The 20,915-nt window shown below is 37.4% G+C and overlaps 1 protein-coding gene across 1 annotated transcript in view; it reads right to left on the bottom strand.

Annotated features, from left to right (window-relative positions):
• TMEM236 (transmembrane protein 236) overlaps positions 1–20,695 on the bottom strand; it is a 32,053-nt gene extending 11,358 nt beyond the window's left edge. Inside the window, exons 1-3 of the mRNA XM_028114083.1 lie at positions 20,439–20,695; positions 8,132–8,204; positions 4,515–4,656 (exon numbers count right to left, since the gene is read on the bottom strand). Of these exons, the coding sequence (XP_027969884.1) occupies positions 4,515–4,656; positions 8,132–8,204; positions 20,439–20,695 (472 nt within the window). The remainder of the gene's footprint in view (positions 1–4,514; positions 4,657–8,131; positions 8,205–20,438) is intronic.
• Between the last annotated feature and the right edge of the window lie 220 nt (positions 20,696–20,915).

Raw genomic sequence — 20,915 nt, forward strand, 5'->3', positions numbered from 1 at the left:
CACCTCTACCATCCATGCATGTGCGCTCCACACATGGCTTGCCTCCCCTGCTCAACTCAAACCACAACACCCTGCTCATTCTCACCACATCCTTCTTCTTTTTTCTGCAACCCTTTTTACTTCTGAACAAGAGTCCTAACAATAGCGCTTTTAGTAGTTAAAAACTGGAGAAGAATCTAGTTGTCCAACAACAGTGGTTAGTTAATGAATCATGGTTAAATAAGTTAGGGTTTGTTAATATAATGGAATATTATTCAACCAATAAAAACCATGTACTGAAGAAGATACAATAATAAGAATGATACCCACCACATACGGTTAGGAAAAAAGATACAAAATGGGTTTCCTTAAGTGAAGTATGTTCACGAAGATGTTATCAGTTCTAAATCTCTAGTCTACAGGATCATGGTTCATTTCCATTTTCTTCTTTTTTGCTTATGTTTATTTGACAATCTTTTTAAATGAATATGTATTATTTTGGGAAAACAAAACATTAGAAATAAAACAGTTCAAAATGGAATGTTAAAAATTGTATCTGGTTTTTATATGTTGAGCCTCAAAACCTGTGTGTGCTCTACCCTAATGAGCCCGCTCTACCTGCAATGCTGTATTGTAGTGCATTTTAGTGTGTTGTATTGTTGTATTGTATCACATCCCAGAGCAACGGAAGTCTCAACACCTTGGATGAGGGTCCACTTTGTCCTTTGGTGGTGCAGTGTCAAGATTCCCAGGAAGCCATGGGCTGGAGAGGTAGAGAATTGGCCCCCCGAGTTATGGTACTGCCTTAGAGAAAGCCACAGTCTATGAATCTAAATGAGGTCCTGGGTTAATGGTTTCTAGACAGTTAGCAGAAGAACCATTCCTTTTTTTTTTTTTTCTCAAATGAAATCTTACATAAAATATCAACTCCTAAACAGACAAATGTTGTATTGATTTGGTTCAAGTAGGAATTGGGGCAACCAGTGACTCCAGTTAAGCCTCCCCTTTCTGCCCACACACCCCTACAAAGCAACTTGGTAGGTTTCCAAATTCACTAGTTGAGAAACAAATAAATGGTTTTAATAAGGCAACTTCCATTCCAGCAATAGGTTTCTCCATTCAGAGTATGAAACCCAACTGGTTATTTTTGCGCATTTATTACACGTATACCTGGGTTTCATGAGCCCCAATCTTCCTTCCATGTAGAAAGCTTTCTTTACCATACCTGCCTAAACTCCCACAAATCCCTGATATTCCCTTTAGATTTTTCTGACCTCCAACACCCTAGATTAAATGAAGTATTCCTTCACTTGTCGCCCCATAGTACTTCAACTATTATACTCTATTATACCACTTGTAATGCGGTGCCTGAGCTAGGCTTATGCTATTCAAGTGAGTCCTTGTGGGTAGAACTGAAAATCTGCATCCTAACCACGGACTTCTTTGTGGGTTTGTTTGCATTACTGGCTTTTATGAAGGTTAAGGAATCTATGTGGGGGCTAAGGGGAGTCTAATGGTGACCATGATTTGGGGCTCAGACAATATAGGTAAGGAGAAACTCTGAGATCCGGGGGAAAAATAAAAACAAAACTACCTCAAAAGAAGAAGGAGTCTGGCTCTACCAGAATCAGGCACAAGATCTAGTGATAGGAGGGGAAATGGTGATTTCCAGTGGAGTGGGATGGCCATTATTTGAACTTGTTGAATCCCAGTCAATCTGTTGGTACATATACATTCTGGTCATAAAAGGCTTGTGTTCCCAAAAGAAAATATATTGTTCTGTTTGGGAGCTCTCTAAACAAGTAGATCTCTGTGGAGGGAAGTCAGTATTTCAACTGTCAGAAGAAAGGCAATCAGTCTAAAGCACCAACAGAACATCAAACAATATCCCAGAGGCAAGTAAAAACAGTACATACATTTAGAGCAGAGTCAGTCCGAGTGGTGGACAAATAGCATGCCAGGTTGTTTGTGCATGAGAATGATGACTGAAAAAAAAGCAGGAGCAATGAAATACTTAGCAGTCTGGACCAACAAATGAGACCACAGGAGACTCACCTTGGGTTTGGCTTAAAAAAAAAATGGGAGAGGGAACAATATGGAAGAGGAAGAGGGATGGAGGTCCAGTCATTCATTGGTTAGGACTGAGCTAGCAAAATTCAAACAGAAATATCAAAGTGTGCTCATCAGTACCCACATATTAGTAAGGGCTGGGGACATTCAGGCTATATATTGTATTCCTATTATTTGTTCCCATGGCTGGGACGTGGCATTATTAGGTACGACATACATCTGTGAGGCGGCTGTGCCTCAGGGATCTGTGTATCAGAAAATATTCCCTTGTGAGGCTCAGGCTATGTGAAATGATGAGCTTTGATGTTATGACATGGTAATCGCTTAATACTGAGATGTTTCAACTGGTAATGGAAAGTTAGCAGAAAGGACTCCTTGATCCAGTGAGGATTGCTTTAAGCATAAAGCATATTTTTTATATAGACTAACTTTTATTTAAAATTATAGAAAAGGAGTTGCTACACAAAGATCAAGCTTTTCTAGCTTAGAACTGGGATGGTTGAGATAGCATGAGAGTGTCCAGAAATCTAAGCATTGTAGATGACCTTAGTTTCATCAAGTAGAAGGTCATAACTGCTACAAGCTGATAGATGGGTAGGCATTTCAAACTCTCTGGATAGAGCACAGAACAGAATATATTCCATTTCCCAACATTTTCTAAAGGGAGCCAAATGTTTCTTAAAGCTTAGTTACCACCCACTCCTACTCTACTTCTTGGATTCTGAAGTACCACATGCAGTGACAGCATATTTTTAGCATACTGGCTTATGTTCAGATTTATGTACTATAACTTTTATGTTTATGAATTTATGTATTAAATTCCAGAGAATGAGAATATCCCATACATTCAAAATTCACATAACCTATTTTGTTAGTATGCATATTCAAAAGCTTGCAAAAAGTTAAGTTGATATAAATTAATATTTGCAAAGGTATTTTGAGTAAATTCTAGTTTTTTTAAAGCATGATTTAATTAAATGGTAGAGCTATTAAACCAGATATTAACCCTTCCAAGTTTGGGCAGAGAAGCTCAAGAAGAAGTCTTTTCAAATAAGAAAAAGCAGTTGTGCAAGATGTTCTCAAGTCTTATCTCCAAGACCGACTTCTCTGGGGTTTTCTTATTTCAATTCTCAGTGTCATCGTCATTGCTGGATACGGGGAAAATGCCCCTTTGACAATCCAACTCATCACTTAAAATATAAGATGCCAATAACTTATTCCCAAAAATACACATGTATATTTTTTAGAAAGAGAATTTTCACTAAGAACTTAAACAGAATGTCCACATTTACAGGGAAGGTACAGCATTATCAAAAACAATCCAGTTTCAAAACAGGTTTGCATCGAGGAAGAGTCTAGAGAAGGAGCAAAGGATGTGACAATCCCCAAATCTCCGCAGTCTGAGACAAATACACTTGGCTCTGGAGGGCAGATGTAACTTGAGGATACTCTGTCCTCAAAAGATGGCCACCAGCTACCATCTCACCTACCTCATACCCTGGGTTATGTGAAACATAACAACCATCATTTCCTACCTGAGGACAGAGTGCAAAACTTGAAACTCAGAGTCTCAGATTTCCCGGCGGCCTCCCGACTCAGTTTTATTTTTCAAATTTGTGGAGTAAGAGTGACTGGAAGGCTGGTGGCTCATGATCCATACATGATTCTCTAGTCTTCTCCTTCCTGGCTGTAGTAGTCATCCCTATTACTGTAAAGCATTCCCCAGTGACTCACTCAGTCTAACCCCTCCACTCCACCAGGAAGTGAGTAGACAAAACCTACCCATTTCAAATATAAAATCTTAGTCATACAAGAACTATCGCGTACACTTACTATAAATTAAACACAGATAATTTCACATGAAATTAAGTGACAGTTGAGAAAATTTAAGACCAAACATAATATTCAATTAGCATAATACCTTTTTCCTTTTTTTTTTTTTTTTAAGGCCAACCCAAATTTAGTTTTGAATGATCCCTTTGGAAGAATATTTGTGGCATGTCTTGGTTTTGTTAGTGTGATTGTTACCTTTTTGACAATCCACAATTAAAAACACATAATTCTCTAAGACATAACTGCAGCAGTCACATTAATTTCTGTATCAAAGGTATCTAAACCTAAACTATTTATCTAAACTTAAGGTTTTAAAAGAGTTCCTAAAAAATATAAATCTATAATAATTTACTTAGATAATTTTCTTGTTAGAGTAAACATTAAAGTTTTTGGTATTAAATATTTGGTAAGTTTAGTCATTTATCAGTACTACCAAAATACAAGTAAGAATAACTGCCCACCAAAGTAGGTTTTAAAATAACTATATTTAGATATCTTCATTTCTGATCTTCTAATTATAATGTTAGCTGTCCGAAAAGGTATCATTAAACATGTCAACAGGTAACAGGGTGACAGAAAGGTGAACAATCTGTCAAACTTCTAAAAATATTTATATTTAAAAGAATACTTACTCTTTAGCCGCCCTCTCAGAGGATATATCCTGAGTTTTTCAATAATATCAACCACAATCAAGGAAGTCAGAACCAGAGAAACTGGCAGGTCAGGTAACTTCTCAGGTAAGATATCCGCAGGATCATTAATATATTTTTGAATCTGTTTTCAGAAAACCATTTAGAAGGATTACATTTTTGTGCTTTCTTTGTTTAAAATTCTTTTAAGAGTCTGAAAATAGCACTAAATTAATTATAAAGGCATTTGCTAAAAGACTAGAAGCTTGATTGCCAGCTTTTCAGGTGTTCAACCCCATAAGCTTTTGAACAATTTGTAAAGATGTAACAAAGATTCCTATCCGTGGAAGAGCTTTCAGTTCAAGATAGAGCTTGGTAAATACACGCAAAAATATAATGGCAGGCTCCTGGTAATGGTGGGATGTGCAATGTCTTCCAACTCTACTGCTAAGCAGAGCCTTTGGGAGTCCTTAGGTCAGAGAATGAGGGGGACAGATATTGGATGGAGTTCAGGGTTTTCCAAGAAGGGAGAGCCCTGGTAAACCTAGGCAGGTTTTGGGATACTTCCTTCATCTGATTAAGGTATCTACAAAAAAACCTATGGCAAGCATCATATTAGTAGTGATATGTTGAGTTTTTACTATGAGATCAGGAAGAAGACAAAGCTGCCACCATGACCAATTCTATTCAACATCGTACTAGAGGTCCTAGCCGGTATAATGAAGGAAGAGAAAGAAAGAAACACTGTTTATATATATATAATTATTATTCCACATATATATATATATATATATATATATTTCCATAGACTGCATAATTGTACATAGGGAAAATCTCCCCAAACTAAATTATTTCTAAATACCAATAAAGGGAAAATGCAATTTTAAAAAATGATACCATTCAATGCAACCTTTATCAAAATTCAAAGTTTTTGTGGAAAATGACAAGTGGACTCTAAAACCCATATAGAAATACAAAGGGCAAGACATTTAGATGAAAAAGATATAAAGATTTACTCTTTTGGATATAAAGAGCTATTATACAGCTAGAAGAATTAAATCAATGTGATGTTGGCAAAGGTATATAAAAGTAGGCAGTGGACAAAACAAGGCTTGAAATAGATGCGTATATATACACGCCTGATTTATAACAAAAGTAGCACCACAGAGAAATGTGGAAAGACAGACTTTTTAATAAATAGTGCTCCGTCCATTAGACATTAATTGGGGGGGGAAACAGACTCCCCACTGCACAACATATACAAAAATTAGTTTCAAATGGATTGTGAATCTAGAAGAGGATGTAAAATAATACAGGCTCCAAAATATAATACAGGAGGATATCTACAGGTCTTTGAAGTTCAGATTCACAGTATGACAAAATCTTTTCAAGTTACCAAAATTATTATCCATGAAAAAAAGAAACTGATAAACTGCACTGTTTCTAAATTAAGAACTCTTCATCCAAAAATGGCATGAAAAGTATTAAGTCACAAGGTGTGAATATATTTGCAATACATATAATCAACAGAGGGCTTGAAATCTGAATATATAAATAATTTCTGAATCAATTCCAAAAAGATAAATAACACAATAGGAAAAAATTGGCAAGATGAGAAAACACCAAATTTCATTAGTTATTGGTGAAATGCAATGTGAAACTACAATGAGATTTAAGAATATACCCATCGGAATGGCTAAAAGACTTACAAGGTAAGGCTAGCGAGGATGTGGAGCAATAGGTATGCTCATTCTCTGCCAGTGTGAAGTCTAAATTAGTAGAATCTCTTTGGAAAACTGGCATCTTCTGCTACAGTTGAACATTTGAATATCTTATGACCCCTCGATTATACTCCTGCATACTTAACCAACTGAAATTCTTGCCTATGTGCATCAATAGACACATTCAAAGATGTTCACAGCAGCATTATTTGTAATAACCAAAACCAGACACAACTGAAGGTGGGCATCAAAAGCAGAAATGTAAACTGTAATATATTCATAATATGAAATACTCTACAGAAGGAAAATGAATGGAGTACAGTTGTACACAAAAACCTGAATGAATCACACTTTTGAATAAAAGAAGCCAGACATAGATTAGGTAGATAAATAGAAGATGGATAGATAGATTATATATATAAAATTGTATTTCCTTTTATGAAAGATTCAAAACCAGACAAACCAATCTATGGCATTAGAAGTTAAGACAGAAGTTACCTTTGAGGAGGAGGGAAATGTTGTCATTGCAAAAAAACATGGGGGTGGATTTTAGGGAGCTGGCAAAGTTATTTTTTGACCTCAGTAATGTTTACACAGGGTTTTGCTCTGTGCTATTTCATTAATATTGTGTATCTTGTGTTTTGTACACATTTCTGTTAGTGTGTTATACTTGAGTGAAAAATTAAATGAAAGAAGGAAAAAATGTGCAACCGTGGATAAGGACATAATAGAAAAGAACCAAAAAGGTTCTTTTTGCCCCCAAAAGGTCAATCAAACTACAAATACACCATCACTTTATGACAATAGGGTTCCTTAACAGGTTGCAAACTGAATTTTTAAAGGTCTTGGGGACCTCCTAAGTGCTTTACAAAGTCTTTGGGGAGGAGGGAAGAGTAAAAGATGAATCTAGATAAAAGTATTCACATATTGTTGTTTGATGGAAAGTACATCTGTGGAGCCTTCTGGGGTTATTCTAACACATTCATATATTGTCCTAATGTAGCATCTAGGACATGTTCCAATAACCATGTATTTCTAATGATATCATACACTACCCAGTACTCACTTCTTTCACTAAGCCTAACATAACTATTCTGATTGCCTGTTTATTTTTCTCTCTACTGTTGATAAATAATTACTGAAAGCCAGAGACTCCATCAAATTTCCTGAGTGTTTTATCCTAGTACCTAACACAGTGCCTGGCATGTAATATGCACTTAATAAGTATCTATTCAACATATTTCATCTATGAAATATAAAATAATTTAGGTCACTCACTCTGGGGAAGTGAAAATTTTCTTTCACAGCATCATGCAAATTAATAAGATTAATAGGGCATTCTTCTTTGAACATTTTTTAGACAATAAAATTCTCACAACCTCAAAGTTCTGCCTATAATATTCCTGTCCTGTAGATGCCCATCTATCAGAGTCCTTCTGAAGCTTCATTAAGTCAAAACATAAAGTCAAGTTTATTTTCAAATAAATATCGTGTGCAAATGCTTTGCCAATGGATATATTATCAAAGGTCTTAGAATGAGTGGTTGTCCCTTTGGATATTGTTCAGGACTGAGGACACTCAAAAGACATCTAGTTAAAAGAAACAAATGTGGGTCTACTTTCAAATTCCTTGTTTTTTTTATTATTTTGAAATTAACATTCCTGTCTCTCACACACAAACACAGAAGGTATTTTTTTTTAATTGGCTGATAGAACTTCCTTCACAATTGCAGAGGTAACAATGATCTTAGTACTTTAAATATATACATTATAACTTGGAAAAAGACTGGATAAAATAAATTTAAGAAAATTTTTGGGCACACTGTTCTATCAAATTCCAGTAACAGAGGAAATTTTAAAATCTCAAAATCTTGCATCAAAAGAAATAAAAATTCCATACCTCGGTCACTGCGATAGAAAAGCTGAAGCTGGGAAGTGTGGTGAGTATAACACACATCATCATAACAGGTCTCCTAGCAAAGGATAAAAAAATAAGCAAAAGCAATAATGTACCAGATCAACAGTTCCTGTTACATTTTGCTAATTTTGCAGTTCCTGTTCCATTCATCTATAGTTTTTCTAAGAAACTACTGCTTCCTTATTTCCATTTCCCAAATGTTTGAGTATGGCAAAGGGCAACACACAAAAAAACCGGAATATTTTCTAGAACAAAGAGGTGATAGATTTCCAAATAACTAGCAAACCATGGACTTCTAAGAGAATTTCTGTGCAAGACAAGACAAGTGACATTCAACATTTTCATTATTATTTGGAATCCTGCCCAAGAGTTCTGGCTCCAGTGACCAACTGAAAAAAAAACCACAGGACTTTCTTAAGTTATATTATATCCTATGTCTAAAATTGATTTTGCAAAAAATCAATTTAGAGATTGTATACCATTTAGAGATTGTATACCAAGAGTGACTTCAAGTGAAAACATTTGGATATTTCTTACTTGAACCAAAAAATTATATATATAAATATATATAAAATGAAATGTGTGATTTTATATATCATATATATACACATATATAAAATCACATATATCACACATATATATTATATACACAAAAATATAAAATTTTATGTATATCACATATATATAAAATCACATATATATGTATATATACATATATATGATATATAAAATCACATAATTTTTCACATTTGTTTTTTGGACCACTTCTTAAACCTTACATGATCAATTAATCAAATAGTTATTGTTATATAATATATATAATACATAAAATATGACAGAAAGAATTAAAATATACACTTAGCATCATTAATTTATGGGAAGACAAAATATACCCAAAGCTTTTGTATAATGAAATACTTACCTCCTCTTTCCTTAAATATACATTTCACTAATTACACATTTTACTAATTACATTTATATGATAATGTGTTTCTAAGTACAAAAAGTGTTGAACTCTTTCAAATAACTAAGGATTTCTCCTTGGTACTACCATGCTTCCGTTGATCCCAGCCTTCTAGGTATAGACATAAATTAGAGGGCGGGATAGACGCCTCTCCCAGCCAGACCCAATATGACCTGCTAAAACCAGAGGTACAATGGGGCTTTTAAGGGGTAGCTTTGCCTCCTTTTCTGAGCCCAGATCTAGGTTCCTGCAGCACCTGGTTCTCTAAGACTAGCTAGAGACTTCATGGAGCCCTCTTCTTCTCAACTTGTGCTCAAAAATAGACAGGAGTGCCCCAGGGATTACTCCCACTGCTGTTCTTTATCTATATTTTCTCCCTCAATTATCTAAGCCAATCCCATGGTTTTAAATACCACCCACTTATCCATGACTTCCAAATATTATATATAATTTATATGTTATATAAATAACATATTTATATAAATTATATATAAAATATATATTGATGTATAAATTATACAAAATATAATATGATATGTAATATATAAATTATATGTGTGTGTATATATATATATATATATATATGATTTTTTTGGTTCAAGTAAGAAATATCCAAATGTTTTCACTTGAAGTCATTCTTGGTATACGATCTCTAAATGTCTTTTCTGAAAAATCAAAATCAATACTATATATATATATGTATATATATAAATATTCCTGAGCTCTGGGCTTCTATGCCCAATTCTATTTGTTACCTCCACTTGGGTGTCTCATAGGCAATCCGGATTCAACATGCCTGAAAAAGACTCCACATCCTTCTCCATACCTGTTCTGATTATCATCAAATGCTGTCTGGTTTACTGCAAGTAGATTTACTGAAAACACATTTCCAATCCATCCCATCCTAACACTGTAGCTCATCCGCTATTATCTCTCATTTGACTTCCTAACCGATTTCCTGTTAGTGCTTCTATTCTTGCCAACAATGTTTTCTCCACAGAGCAAATCGTTATATTTTTAAAATGTAAAACACATCTTATCACTGCCCTGCTCAAAAATCTCCAATGATGCGGCAGTGGGCGGGGTGAATGGAGAGTGAGTGTTTGGTGAAGACAAAGTTTCAGTTTTGCAAGATGAAAAGAGTTCTGTGGATGGATGGTTGGTGACCACACAACAGTGTGAATGGACTTAATGTCACTGATCTGTACACTTAAAAATGGTTGTTAAGATGGTCAATTTTATGTTATATGTATTTTTCAAAAAACACACACATTTGTGCATTTTACATAATTTTTAAAAATCTCTGATGCATGAGTAATGTAATTAGAATAAAACTGGAACCTATTACTCTAGCCTACATGTTCTATATGATGTGGTTTCTCTTCTTTCTCCTACTCATTCTCATTTAGAATGACCTTCCTCTCTCCCAAAAACCCCCTAACTCCAGCTGTAATGGCCTTCTAAGTTATTTCATGATCACAGCAAGCTCGCCCCACCTTCAAGTTGTAGACTGGCTACTCCTTTTACTCCCAGATCTTCCATGTCTGACACCCACTGTCATCCAAATTATATAAATTTACAGCCCTATGACTATCCGAAATTCTGTTGATTATTTCCTGTTTACCATTTTCCACATTCTTTGTCAATCCCCCAAACTAAGTTCCATGGAAGCAGGAAACTTATCTCAGTGGTTTCACGACATTATCTCCATTGGCTAGCACAATATTTTTGAACCATTTTTGTAGCAGTGAAACTTCTGAGAATCTGGTAAATCCTATGGGCCCTTCTTAAAACATAATTTTTAAAAACAAAACAAAGCAATTATGTTGAAATACAGTTATCCAAATTCTTTTAAAATTTTGATATAGTAATATATGTCCCTATCTATGAACACATTCTCTTCTTATTTCCTGTGGAGTACTCAAGATCTAGTGGAAACTGAAATCATTCATAAACCATAATAGGAAGTACCTGCAATGTGATACGAAAAGACCTATGTAATGAAATTACAGGTTCTGGTAATACTACTGTGGTTTGTTACCAACATTCAAAATGGAAAGAAATGCTAGCTTTCAATTAGAGGTTAGTGAAAATAAAGATGTAACCTGTTTCTAATCCAAGTTCTGTGTTTTATGTAACCAGAAATAATGATAATTTGTATTTAAAATCTTGACTTCCTGCTAACATATGTTTATAATTTATTAATAAGTGTTGTGGGTTAAATTCTGTTCTCCTCCTCCTCCCGCCAAAGATATGTTGACGTTCCAACTCCTGGTACCTTACAATGTAATCTCATTTGGCAATAGGGTTTTTCTAGAGGTAGTAAGTTAAAATGAGGTCATTAGGTGGCCCCTAATCCAATGTGACTGGTGCTCTTATAAAGTGGGAAATTTTGGAGAATGTACAGATGAAAGATTATGTGAAGCAACATAGGGAGATACCACATGATAATGAAGGCAGAGATCAAGCAGGTGATGCATCTCTAAGGCCAGGTATGCCGGAGTGCCAGCGAACAACCAGCCCTCAGAAGGAACCAACCAACACAATGATCTCAAGACTTCTAGCCTCCAGAACGGGCAGACAATACATGTCCGTTTTTAAGAAACCCACTTAGAAGTTCTTTGTTATGGCCACCCTACAAAACAAATGCAGATTTTGCTGTAAGGAAGTGGGGTACTGCTATAACAAATACCTAAAAATGTGGAAGCAGCTTGGAAGGGGAAAATGGGTTATCTGGAAGAGTCTGAAGACTGGTGATAGGAAAAGGCTAAACTGTTAGAAAAATATGGGTGTTACAGAAGATTCTGGTGGAAGCTCAGGAAGGAAAGAGGAGGGCTGCAGAGAAAGCCTCTATCAACCTTAGACAGTACGCACATGAACAGAAATGCTACAAATACAAATGTTAAAGGTGTTTCTGGTGAAGTCTCAGGCAGTACTCAGGACCATGTTATCGGAAACTGGAGGAAAGGTGATCCTTTCTATAAAGTGGCAGAACACTTGGCGGAACTGTGTTCTGCTGGGTAGAGAGTGGAACTTAACAGTTGATGAACTCCGATACTTAGCTGAGATTTCTAAGCAAAGCACTGAAGGCACTGCCTGGTTTCTCCTTGCTGCTTAGAGCAAAATTCAAGAGGAGAGAGAGAAATTGAAGAAGGAATTGTTAAGCAAAAGGGAACCGGAACTTGAATATTTGGAAATTTCAGTCTATCCATATTGTAAAAAATGAGAGGGGTGTCTGGGTGGCTCAGTCGGCTAAGCATCTGCCTCCGGCTCAGGTCATGATCCCAGGGTCCTGGGATCGAGCCCCACGTCGGGATCCCTGCACAGTGGGGAGTCTGCTTCTCCCTCTCCCTCTGCCCCCCCCACCCCATTCATGCTGTCTTTCTCCCTAATAAATTCTCTAAAAAAATGAGAGAGCATGTTCTAGAGAGGATACTAAGGGTGTGGCCTGTGAATCCAATCAGCTATCTCAACAGAAATACTGCCACTGACAGTCAGCTTGGACAAAAAGGGGACAGAGATGGGACAAAAGGAAGGAAAGCTATTAGCCTTCTGGGATTCAAGGGGCAAGAAGTAGGCTGCTAGAGCTATTTGGCTGTGAACATGTATTATCCTTCAAGAAAAGGGAAGAATGACTCTGACAGTGCTTTAGAGGCCTGAGAGGCTGCCACTGCCACCGTGGGCCCAGAGGTTTCCTCCTCAGACCTGGAGGCCAGGAAAAGGATGGAGCCCCCAGCATCTGATGGGTCCAGAGGACACAGTGTCCAGCCACAGAGGATTATTTTCAAGCCTTAAAATTTAGTGAAATTTGCCCTGTTAGGTTTCAGTGAATCTACTTTGCATGTGAGAAGAACATGAATTTTGGTGAGGACTGGAGGGCAGACTGTCATGGGTTGAAGTATGTTCCCCCAAAAGAGACATGTTGAAGTCCCAACCCCCAGGACCTCAGAATGTGACTGTATTGGAAAGAGTGTCTTTCCAGAGGTAATAAGTTAAAATGAGGTCAACAGGGTGGGCCCTAATCCAACGTGACTGGTGTCCTTATAAAAAGGGAAAATTTGGAGACAGACATACACAGAGGGAAGACTATGTGAGGAGACACGGGGAGAACACCATGTGATGATGAAGAGATCAGGGTGATGCATCAATATGCTAAGGAAAGCTGAAAAGTACCAGCAAACCACCAGAAGCTGGAAGGGAGGCCTGGAACAGAATCTCTCTCACAGCCCTCAGAAGGAACCAACCAACACCATGACCTTAGATTTTTAGCCTCCAGAATTAGGGGACAGTAAATTTCTATTGTTTAAGCTCCCAAGTTTGTGGTACTTGGTAACAGCAATCCTAGGAAATTCACACAATGAAATTTATGTTGGAAATCCCACGGACACATCTTTGAAGGTGTACTCATGCTAAGACAAGTGTAAGGCTGTAACCAGAGTACAGAACTGCTGAGGAGAAGGACTTGTGCACATGATGTAAGTTCCAGATGGAAGGATGAGTCAGGGCACTCCCAGGAGAGCTCTGTGGGCATCTGGAGTAAATTAGAAAGAAGGACTCCCCCAGGAGTAGGCCTACAAAGAAAGACCTGACTGAGCTCAGCCATGATGAGTTAATGATTCATATTTGTGCAGCAAGAATTCTGGCCCTGAGATTTTCACAGGGCCAGTCAGTGAGTGGAACAGTCAGATAATGTGGGAAACCACTCTATGCTCAGAAACTCATATACACATTCTCTATCACCTAGCTCTTCAAGTCCAAGTTCCCTTCCTTGTCTTTCAAGACTCCCCACAATCTGCCATTAACTTTCCAACAAAAAATAATAACCCTCCTACTTGACACTAACCCCAGTGAGCTCATACTATAAGCCAAGCTCTGCATTCATCCATTTACCCATTCATCTAAACTGTTGTTAAATGTGTGAACTACACTCTGTTCCTGGGATGGAAGGCCACGTAAGACACACTCTGACTTTATGGCACTTACAGGCTCATGGAAGTTGCCTGAGCACAAGATGAGGTAACTGCAATGACAGCAAGTTTTTCGAGAAGTCACACCCTCAGTGATGAAAGTGACACAGCTGTAGTTGAAGTCAATACATCACATCAACAGCTGAAGTTGACAGCTGTATCCATAGGACGTGAGAGTATCAATGAGATCACCTGAACATTAACAACTCAGCCATCATCCCAAGTAAATATTCAAAAGGGTAAAAGGTCCAGAAATTATAGAACAAGAATACCTGATGAAACCTGCCCACCATAGAAGACTTAGCAGACTGCCATGAGAAGCGCTTGAGATGGCAGAGTGATGTAACTACTTTTAATATTTGAAAAACTTTAATATACACACTTTCCTCTGAGGTCGCTGATGTCACTCAGAGGAAAGTCACCCACAGAGACACAGTTTTGGGAACCACCATCATATAAGTGGCAGTTTATATTTTGAGCCAATGAGAACACTTGCAAAGCAATAAAAAGTGGAAGTGGGGAGGCACCCGGGTGGCTCAGTTGGTTAAGCATCCAACTCTTGACCTCAGCTCAGGTCTTGATCTCAGGGTTGTCAGTTTAAGCCCCACACTGGGCTCCATGCTAGATATGGAGCCTACTTAAAAGGAAGCGGGGGAGTCTAGAGAATTGGGTAGAGCTCCTGGCCATGGCCAAATTCACTGGCATATAAAGGGAGGGAAGAGGACATGAAGTCTGGAGAAGATGCGGAGGAACTTTCATGGGGAGGAACTTTCAAGGTGGCAGATTTTATTTTCACATACAGAAACAAGGAAGACTATTCTCAGAATTAGAGACACAAAAACTAGTGCATTCCCCTTAAAATTAGAGGTCCATTGTCTATCTGTATTGTGAGAAATAGCATAGGAGAACTCTAAGGTGCCTTCTAGCTTTAGGATTCTGTGGTATAATGTCAATACCATTGTACAAGCAAGAGGGAGATTAGATTTTTAAGGGGCAGTACTGATGTGCAGAGAACATTTTTTCAAGAAATTATTATTCTGTCAACAAAGACTGTAAAGGAATGGGAGTGGTGGGGAGAAGAAGCAAAAGACAAGGACACCAGCTGGTGAAGTTTATCAGAGCCCCAGCATTAGTTAATAAAATGCTCTTCATGCTTCCTTGAGCAAAACAACCAGGATAAATGATCCGATACTGGATTTGAACACAGGAGAATTTGGAGAACCATGTCCATGTATAATGGCCCTGGAAATTAGTGCCTAACCGGGGTGAGGTTAACAGTCATGGAGAACAAAGAGGTGATGCAAGAGTGATGACTATTCCTGATTTACTGGACAAGGAAGAAAAAGCCTATAGTCAAATATCACAAAATTCTTGCACATGAAGATGGACAGATCCACTGAAAGAAAGAGGAGTGCTCTGGGAAGAAGTAACTTAAGCACCAGTGTTTAGTTCATGGTAACTTAATGATGACCTTCCCAGGTCTGAAAAGAGCAAGCTCTACCTTCCTTCAGTTTATCCAGCCTGTCCCCAGTGCCCAGGCATTATTACCACTGTGCACATGAAGTCTTGTGTGTGCCTCTGTGGAATAGTAAGGTGCTCAAGAGACCAGGCTCTGGAGACAGACCACCCCGTCGTCAGTGATGGCTCCATAGCACACTGGCTATGTGGTCTTGTAATTTCTGTGCCCCAATTTCCTCATTTGTAAGATGAACACTGTAAGTGTTCTTACATATAAAGGTCAGAGAATTGGGGCACCTGGGTGGCTCAGTCATTAAGCGTCTGCCTTCAGCTCAGGTCACGGTCCCAGGGTCCTGGGATCGAGCCCCGCATCGGGCTCCCTGTTCGGTGGGAAGCCTGCTTCTCCCTCTCCCACTCCCCCTGCTTGTGTTCCCTCTCTCGCTGTGTCTCTCTCTGTCAAATAAATAAATCTTAAAAAAAATAAATAAATAAAGGTCAGAGAATTAACTAAAATAATATAGGCAATGTGTTTACCACGATGTTTGGTACATAGTGCTACGATTGAACAGCTTTCAATGAGTACTTCTCTTATTTTAGTACGACTACAACTACTATTACTACGACTATCTTAAACAAACCAACAGCAAATCATGTCTAATAGGCTAAGGACTTAAGCAAGTAAAATGCAGTCCAAAATGTTGGCGTGTTTCAAACATGGCACTGCCTGCAATTCATGACATGTCATGATCTAAGGTAATGGTACTCTGAAAGACGAGAGAATTCCTGAAATGCAGCCCTGGGTCCCAAGGCATTCTGGGAATCCCCACAAATCCTCTATTATTATCCTATCCCCAGGTACTCTCTTCATTGAGATAGGCTCCAGTTGCAGACTAGCTTTGTAGCTCAATGGTTTCACCCATTCACTGATATCCCGGGAAAGAATTTCTCTTATTTACCGGGATATACAATTTGGTGTGTATATAAATAGCTCTTCCTCATTCCTCAAACCATCTCCCTAGTCTATTATGGATTATGACAGGCATCTCTAAAAAGGAACAATCATTCTAAAGAGAATGAGGAAGTGTTTCACAAGAGTAAAGGAAAGAGCACTGGATTAAAGTTCAGACTCTACTGTTGATTTAGTGTGCATGTCTTAAGATCTCTGGCATTGTTTCCTCCCTTACAAAATAGGAATTATATCCACTTGGTCAACTTCACAACACTGGTGTGCAGGTCAAGTGAAAAAATAAAACATAGAAGCACTGTATAAGTGCCAAATACTTTATGAGATATTCATGATATCACTATATTGGCATTCATTTTTCTCAAAGGATAAAAGAGACCCACAAGATTTTCCAAATTCAAAGAATATCACTTATAGCATATAATTTTCTTCATCATCACTTCTGAGTCATTCTGAGGATTAAACAAGATCATGTTTTATTTATTTATTTATTTGGTTTTTTTTTTTTAATTAGAGAAAGTGCACAGCGTGGGGAGGAGCAGAAGGAGAGAGAGAGAGAATCTTAAGCAGGCTCCACACTGAGCTCAGAGAATCATATGCAGGCTCCACATGGGGCTCAGTCTCACAACACTGAGATCACGATCTGAGCCAAAATCAAGAGTTGGACACTTACCCAAGCCACCCAGGCGGCCCTAAACAAGATCGTGTTTTAAATGGAAATACTAAATTCAGCCTGAGGTAATAATAATAATATTCACTGAATCCATACTATGTGCCAGGCATTACGCTTAGAATTTTATGTGCATAATTTTATTCAGTTTCTTAAAATAGCACTCAAATGAAAAAGATATGGTTGTCCCTGTTACGCTCATGAGAAAATTGATTCAAAGAACTTAAATAACACACAAATCCTCACAGTCAATGTCAAAGCTGAGATTTGAACTTAGGTCTGTACCTCTCGGCTGTATGGCCAGGGCACACTCTTTACTAGCTGTATGACTCATTCTCTCCTGCATACCAGCTTCATGGGGCTAATAATGCCATCATGAACTTACAGGGATGTCCTCAAATAGGCTCAAAACAATCTATCTGTGAATGCTTAGGATCTTTAAGATTTTGTGTAAACAACTATTTAAGCATTCTTTAAAAATCATTATTTCAATCCCTACCTTCTATAATACCAATTGTTTTTGCATCATCTTCAGCTAGCAATTAAGATAAACACTCTGCCTTACCACATATATTAAAATATCCATATACACAATGTGGAGAATCATATAGAATATCCAAATATACATCTTTGGAGGGAATATATCTTAATGACACCAAACGAGTTATGTTGATCTTGAAAATACACTTGGCATTCAAAGACAGAAAAAAAATAAAGGAAAAGTTACACAAGATAAAGGAAAGAGCACAGATTCAGACCAATCTGGGCTTAAAATCCCAGCTCCACCACTTATGAATTTATTACCTGACAAAGTTGATCACTTGTAAGAGTTTCTATTTCTTTATCTCTAAAATGAGAACACTAGCACATAGCTTGCCAGGCTGTCATAAAGCTTAATTTTAATAGTACAGAATGCGTAAAGTTTCAAGAATAGTGCTAGGTAACTCTTCTCTTCTATGCCAGTTAAGAGATAGCAATATGACAGTGCTCATGAAGAAGGCCATGAGGAAACAGTTTCACAGTTGCACTAAAACTAAATAACCTATTGTATATTATTTAGAACACCTGTGGCCAGTCACACCTACAAAGAAAATGAAAGACCAGAAGAGTATTTCCCCAAAGAATTCACTGGAACATACAACTGTGACACAGCCCAAGACTCATTAGCACAAGGGGAAGATGTGGACCAGATTTGTAAAACAAAATGTGTACTGGGGAATAGAAAGGAAAGACTACTCTCTTCCTTACCCTCAATTTACCCCAGCAGATTAGGATCTTGTCATTCAAAGACACAGATTAGGAGAGTGGTTAGAAGTACTGATTATGGAGTCAGATGGACGGAGGTCCAAAGTCTGGTCCTCTCGCTCACTAGTTAAATGACCAGGGAAGTTGCATAACTTCTCTAATCATAAATTTCCTCTTGGGAATAATAATGATGAACTCAGGAAAATACCTACTTTACAAGGTAGTATAGAAGGAAATGAAATTCACATGTAAATCTCTCAGGACATACATGATCGGTAAAGAAGCAGTTATAACTTAATGATAATGATGATAATTCATATGGAAGTTTTGCTGCCTGAATGATATTCAGAACCTAGAGTCCCAGGGATTTGAGTCAATGTAAATATATATATATATATATATATATATTTATATATATTTGAGATATATATATATAATGTAAATATATATATATTTGATATATATATATATGTAAATATATATATATATTTGAGATATATATATATATATATATATATATATATATATATATATATATATATATATCAAGGAGTGCCTTTCTGGGCTGGAGTAAACCAATGGTTTCTACAGTTATTTGGATATTCCATCCTTCCCTCAAAACTCCCAGCCCAGCCAGGAGTCCTGAACCACCAAAGTAACTCCTAGGTGGTGTGAGGAGTGAAGGGCCCAGCTCAGCTCCAAACCTGCTCCATAGGTAATCCTGAGACTTTGGGTCAAGGTTTGGAAAATCCCTAAACCCCATTCATAAATGCAGTGTCAACCAAATGGTTTATTTCCAGAAACCTTTCAGTATATTTGCCCTCAGGGAACTGAAAGTCCCCTGACAAGTTTCGTGAAGCCACATCTAGAATTGGCACCCAGAGAACACCTGTGAAGTCCACACTTCAGTTCTCCCCTTCTGCACCCTCCTGATACAACTAGACTGCCGTCTCTATGATTTTTACATCTCTGCCCTTGTTAAAATTCCCAGCTGCTTGCTTTTCAAATGTGTTGATTTTTTTTGACTTTAAAATAAAAGATCAGTATGAGGGATGCCTGGGTGGCTCAGTCGGTTAAGGGTCTGCCTTTGGCTCAGGTCATGATCCCAGGGTCTTGGGATGGAGACCTAAATCAAGCTCCCTGCTCAGCAGGAGCCTGCTTCTCCCTCTCCCTCTGCCCCTCCCCATGCTGTTCTCTCCCTCTCTCTGTCATATGAATAAATAAAATCTTTAAAATAAATAAATAAAGATCAGTATGAAAGAAGGTTTAATGAAGCAAAGAAAACAAAGAAATCTCAGATGAGTAAAAATCAGATCTGAAGCTCTAACAGGAAAAATGTATTAGTACCAGAGATTATTTGTACTTAATCCATACAGGTGACATGGTCATCAAATTACTGCTGAACCAACATTAAATCTTAATTTATTTAAAATATTTTTATATTATTACTGAAGCAGTTCCCGTCCCCCCCATACACACACACCAGGGAAAAAGAATTTACTAACATAGTAAAGTATTATTTTTTTAAATTTAAGTAAAGAGACTTGTTGCTTAAAAATCTCAGTTGGTTAAGGGTCAAAGGATGCTTTAGACCTGCCAAACAATGCAATATAAACATTTCAGAATAGACATTACTTTGTTTCACACAAAAGTAAAATTCTATGTTATAATCTTACAATTATGATTTCTATAAATTAACTGTGATAACTTTATGCAGTTCAGTGTATAGAGGAATTAGGTCCAACATTTAGTACTCAGGATATCATAGACTCATGCTAACTGCAAGCTTATGAACACATGTAATGTGTTGCTATCAGTCAGGAAAAATGCCCCTATTTTTTTTAAAGGAAGATACCATAATATCAACACATTTATAGAAATGGTGCTAATTACTTCTCACTAATCATAATGTGCATACATTATGTACATTTGTGCTATGCTGACATCCTTACCCATAGTACCTGAGAAAGTATCTTTGAAAGCATCACAGAGCTCCCCTGCTTTAGAACCCTTTTACTTACCATCCTTTAATTTTTTTGTAAAGGTGATGCTTCTTGTATAAGATAACTTTTATGGGAACCCAAATCAGTAGAGTTACTGAAGCCACATAGGCGATCGAACAGGAAACAATCAGCCAGTAATGCGTTTTCTCAGGGTTGCCTGCTCTGCTTTGATAGGCAGTGGCAAACTGTTCCACAATCACGAGTGTGGGAATGGAGAAAGCAGTAAACTCAAGAAGTTCAAAAACCAGGAGCTTGATTAGTCTTCCAGAAGCCATCCTGAGGAAGGGCAAGCTGCTGAGGATCAACACTTCCCCTTTGGTTGTGAGCAGCATACGGACACCAATACTGACCTAGGATCAAGTTCCTTGTCCTGAAATCACTAACCAGTGACTTTTTATTCTTTTATTGACCCTCATAGGGTTCAATGATCTTCCAACTTAACAAGCGAGGCCTCTTAAAGAACCAGAACAGCTGTGGAAATGATCACTTAATGTG

This window comes from Eumetopias jubatus, unplaced genomic scaffold (assembly GCF_037043125.1).
Source record: "Eumetopias jubatus isolate StellerSeaLion01/CBP00866 unplaced genomic scaffold, mEumJub1_p1.0 scaffold_8, whole genome shotgun sequence".
NCBI classification, from domain to species: Eukaryota; Metazoa; Chordata; class Mammalia; order Carnivora; family Otariidae; genus Eumetopias; species Eumetopias jubatus.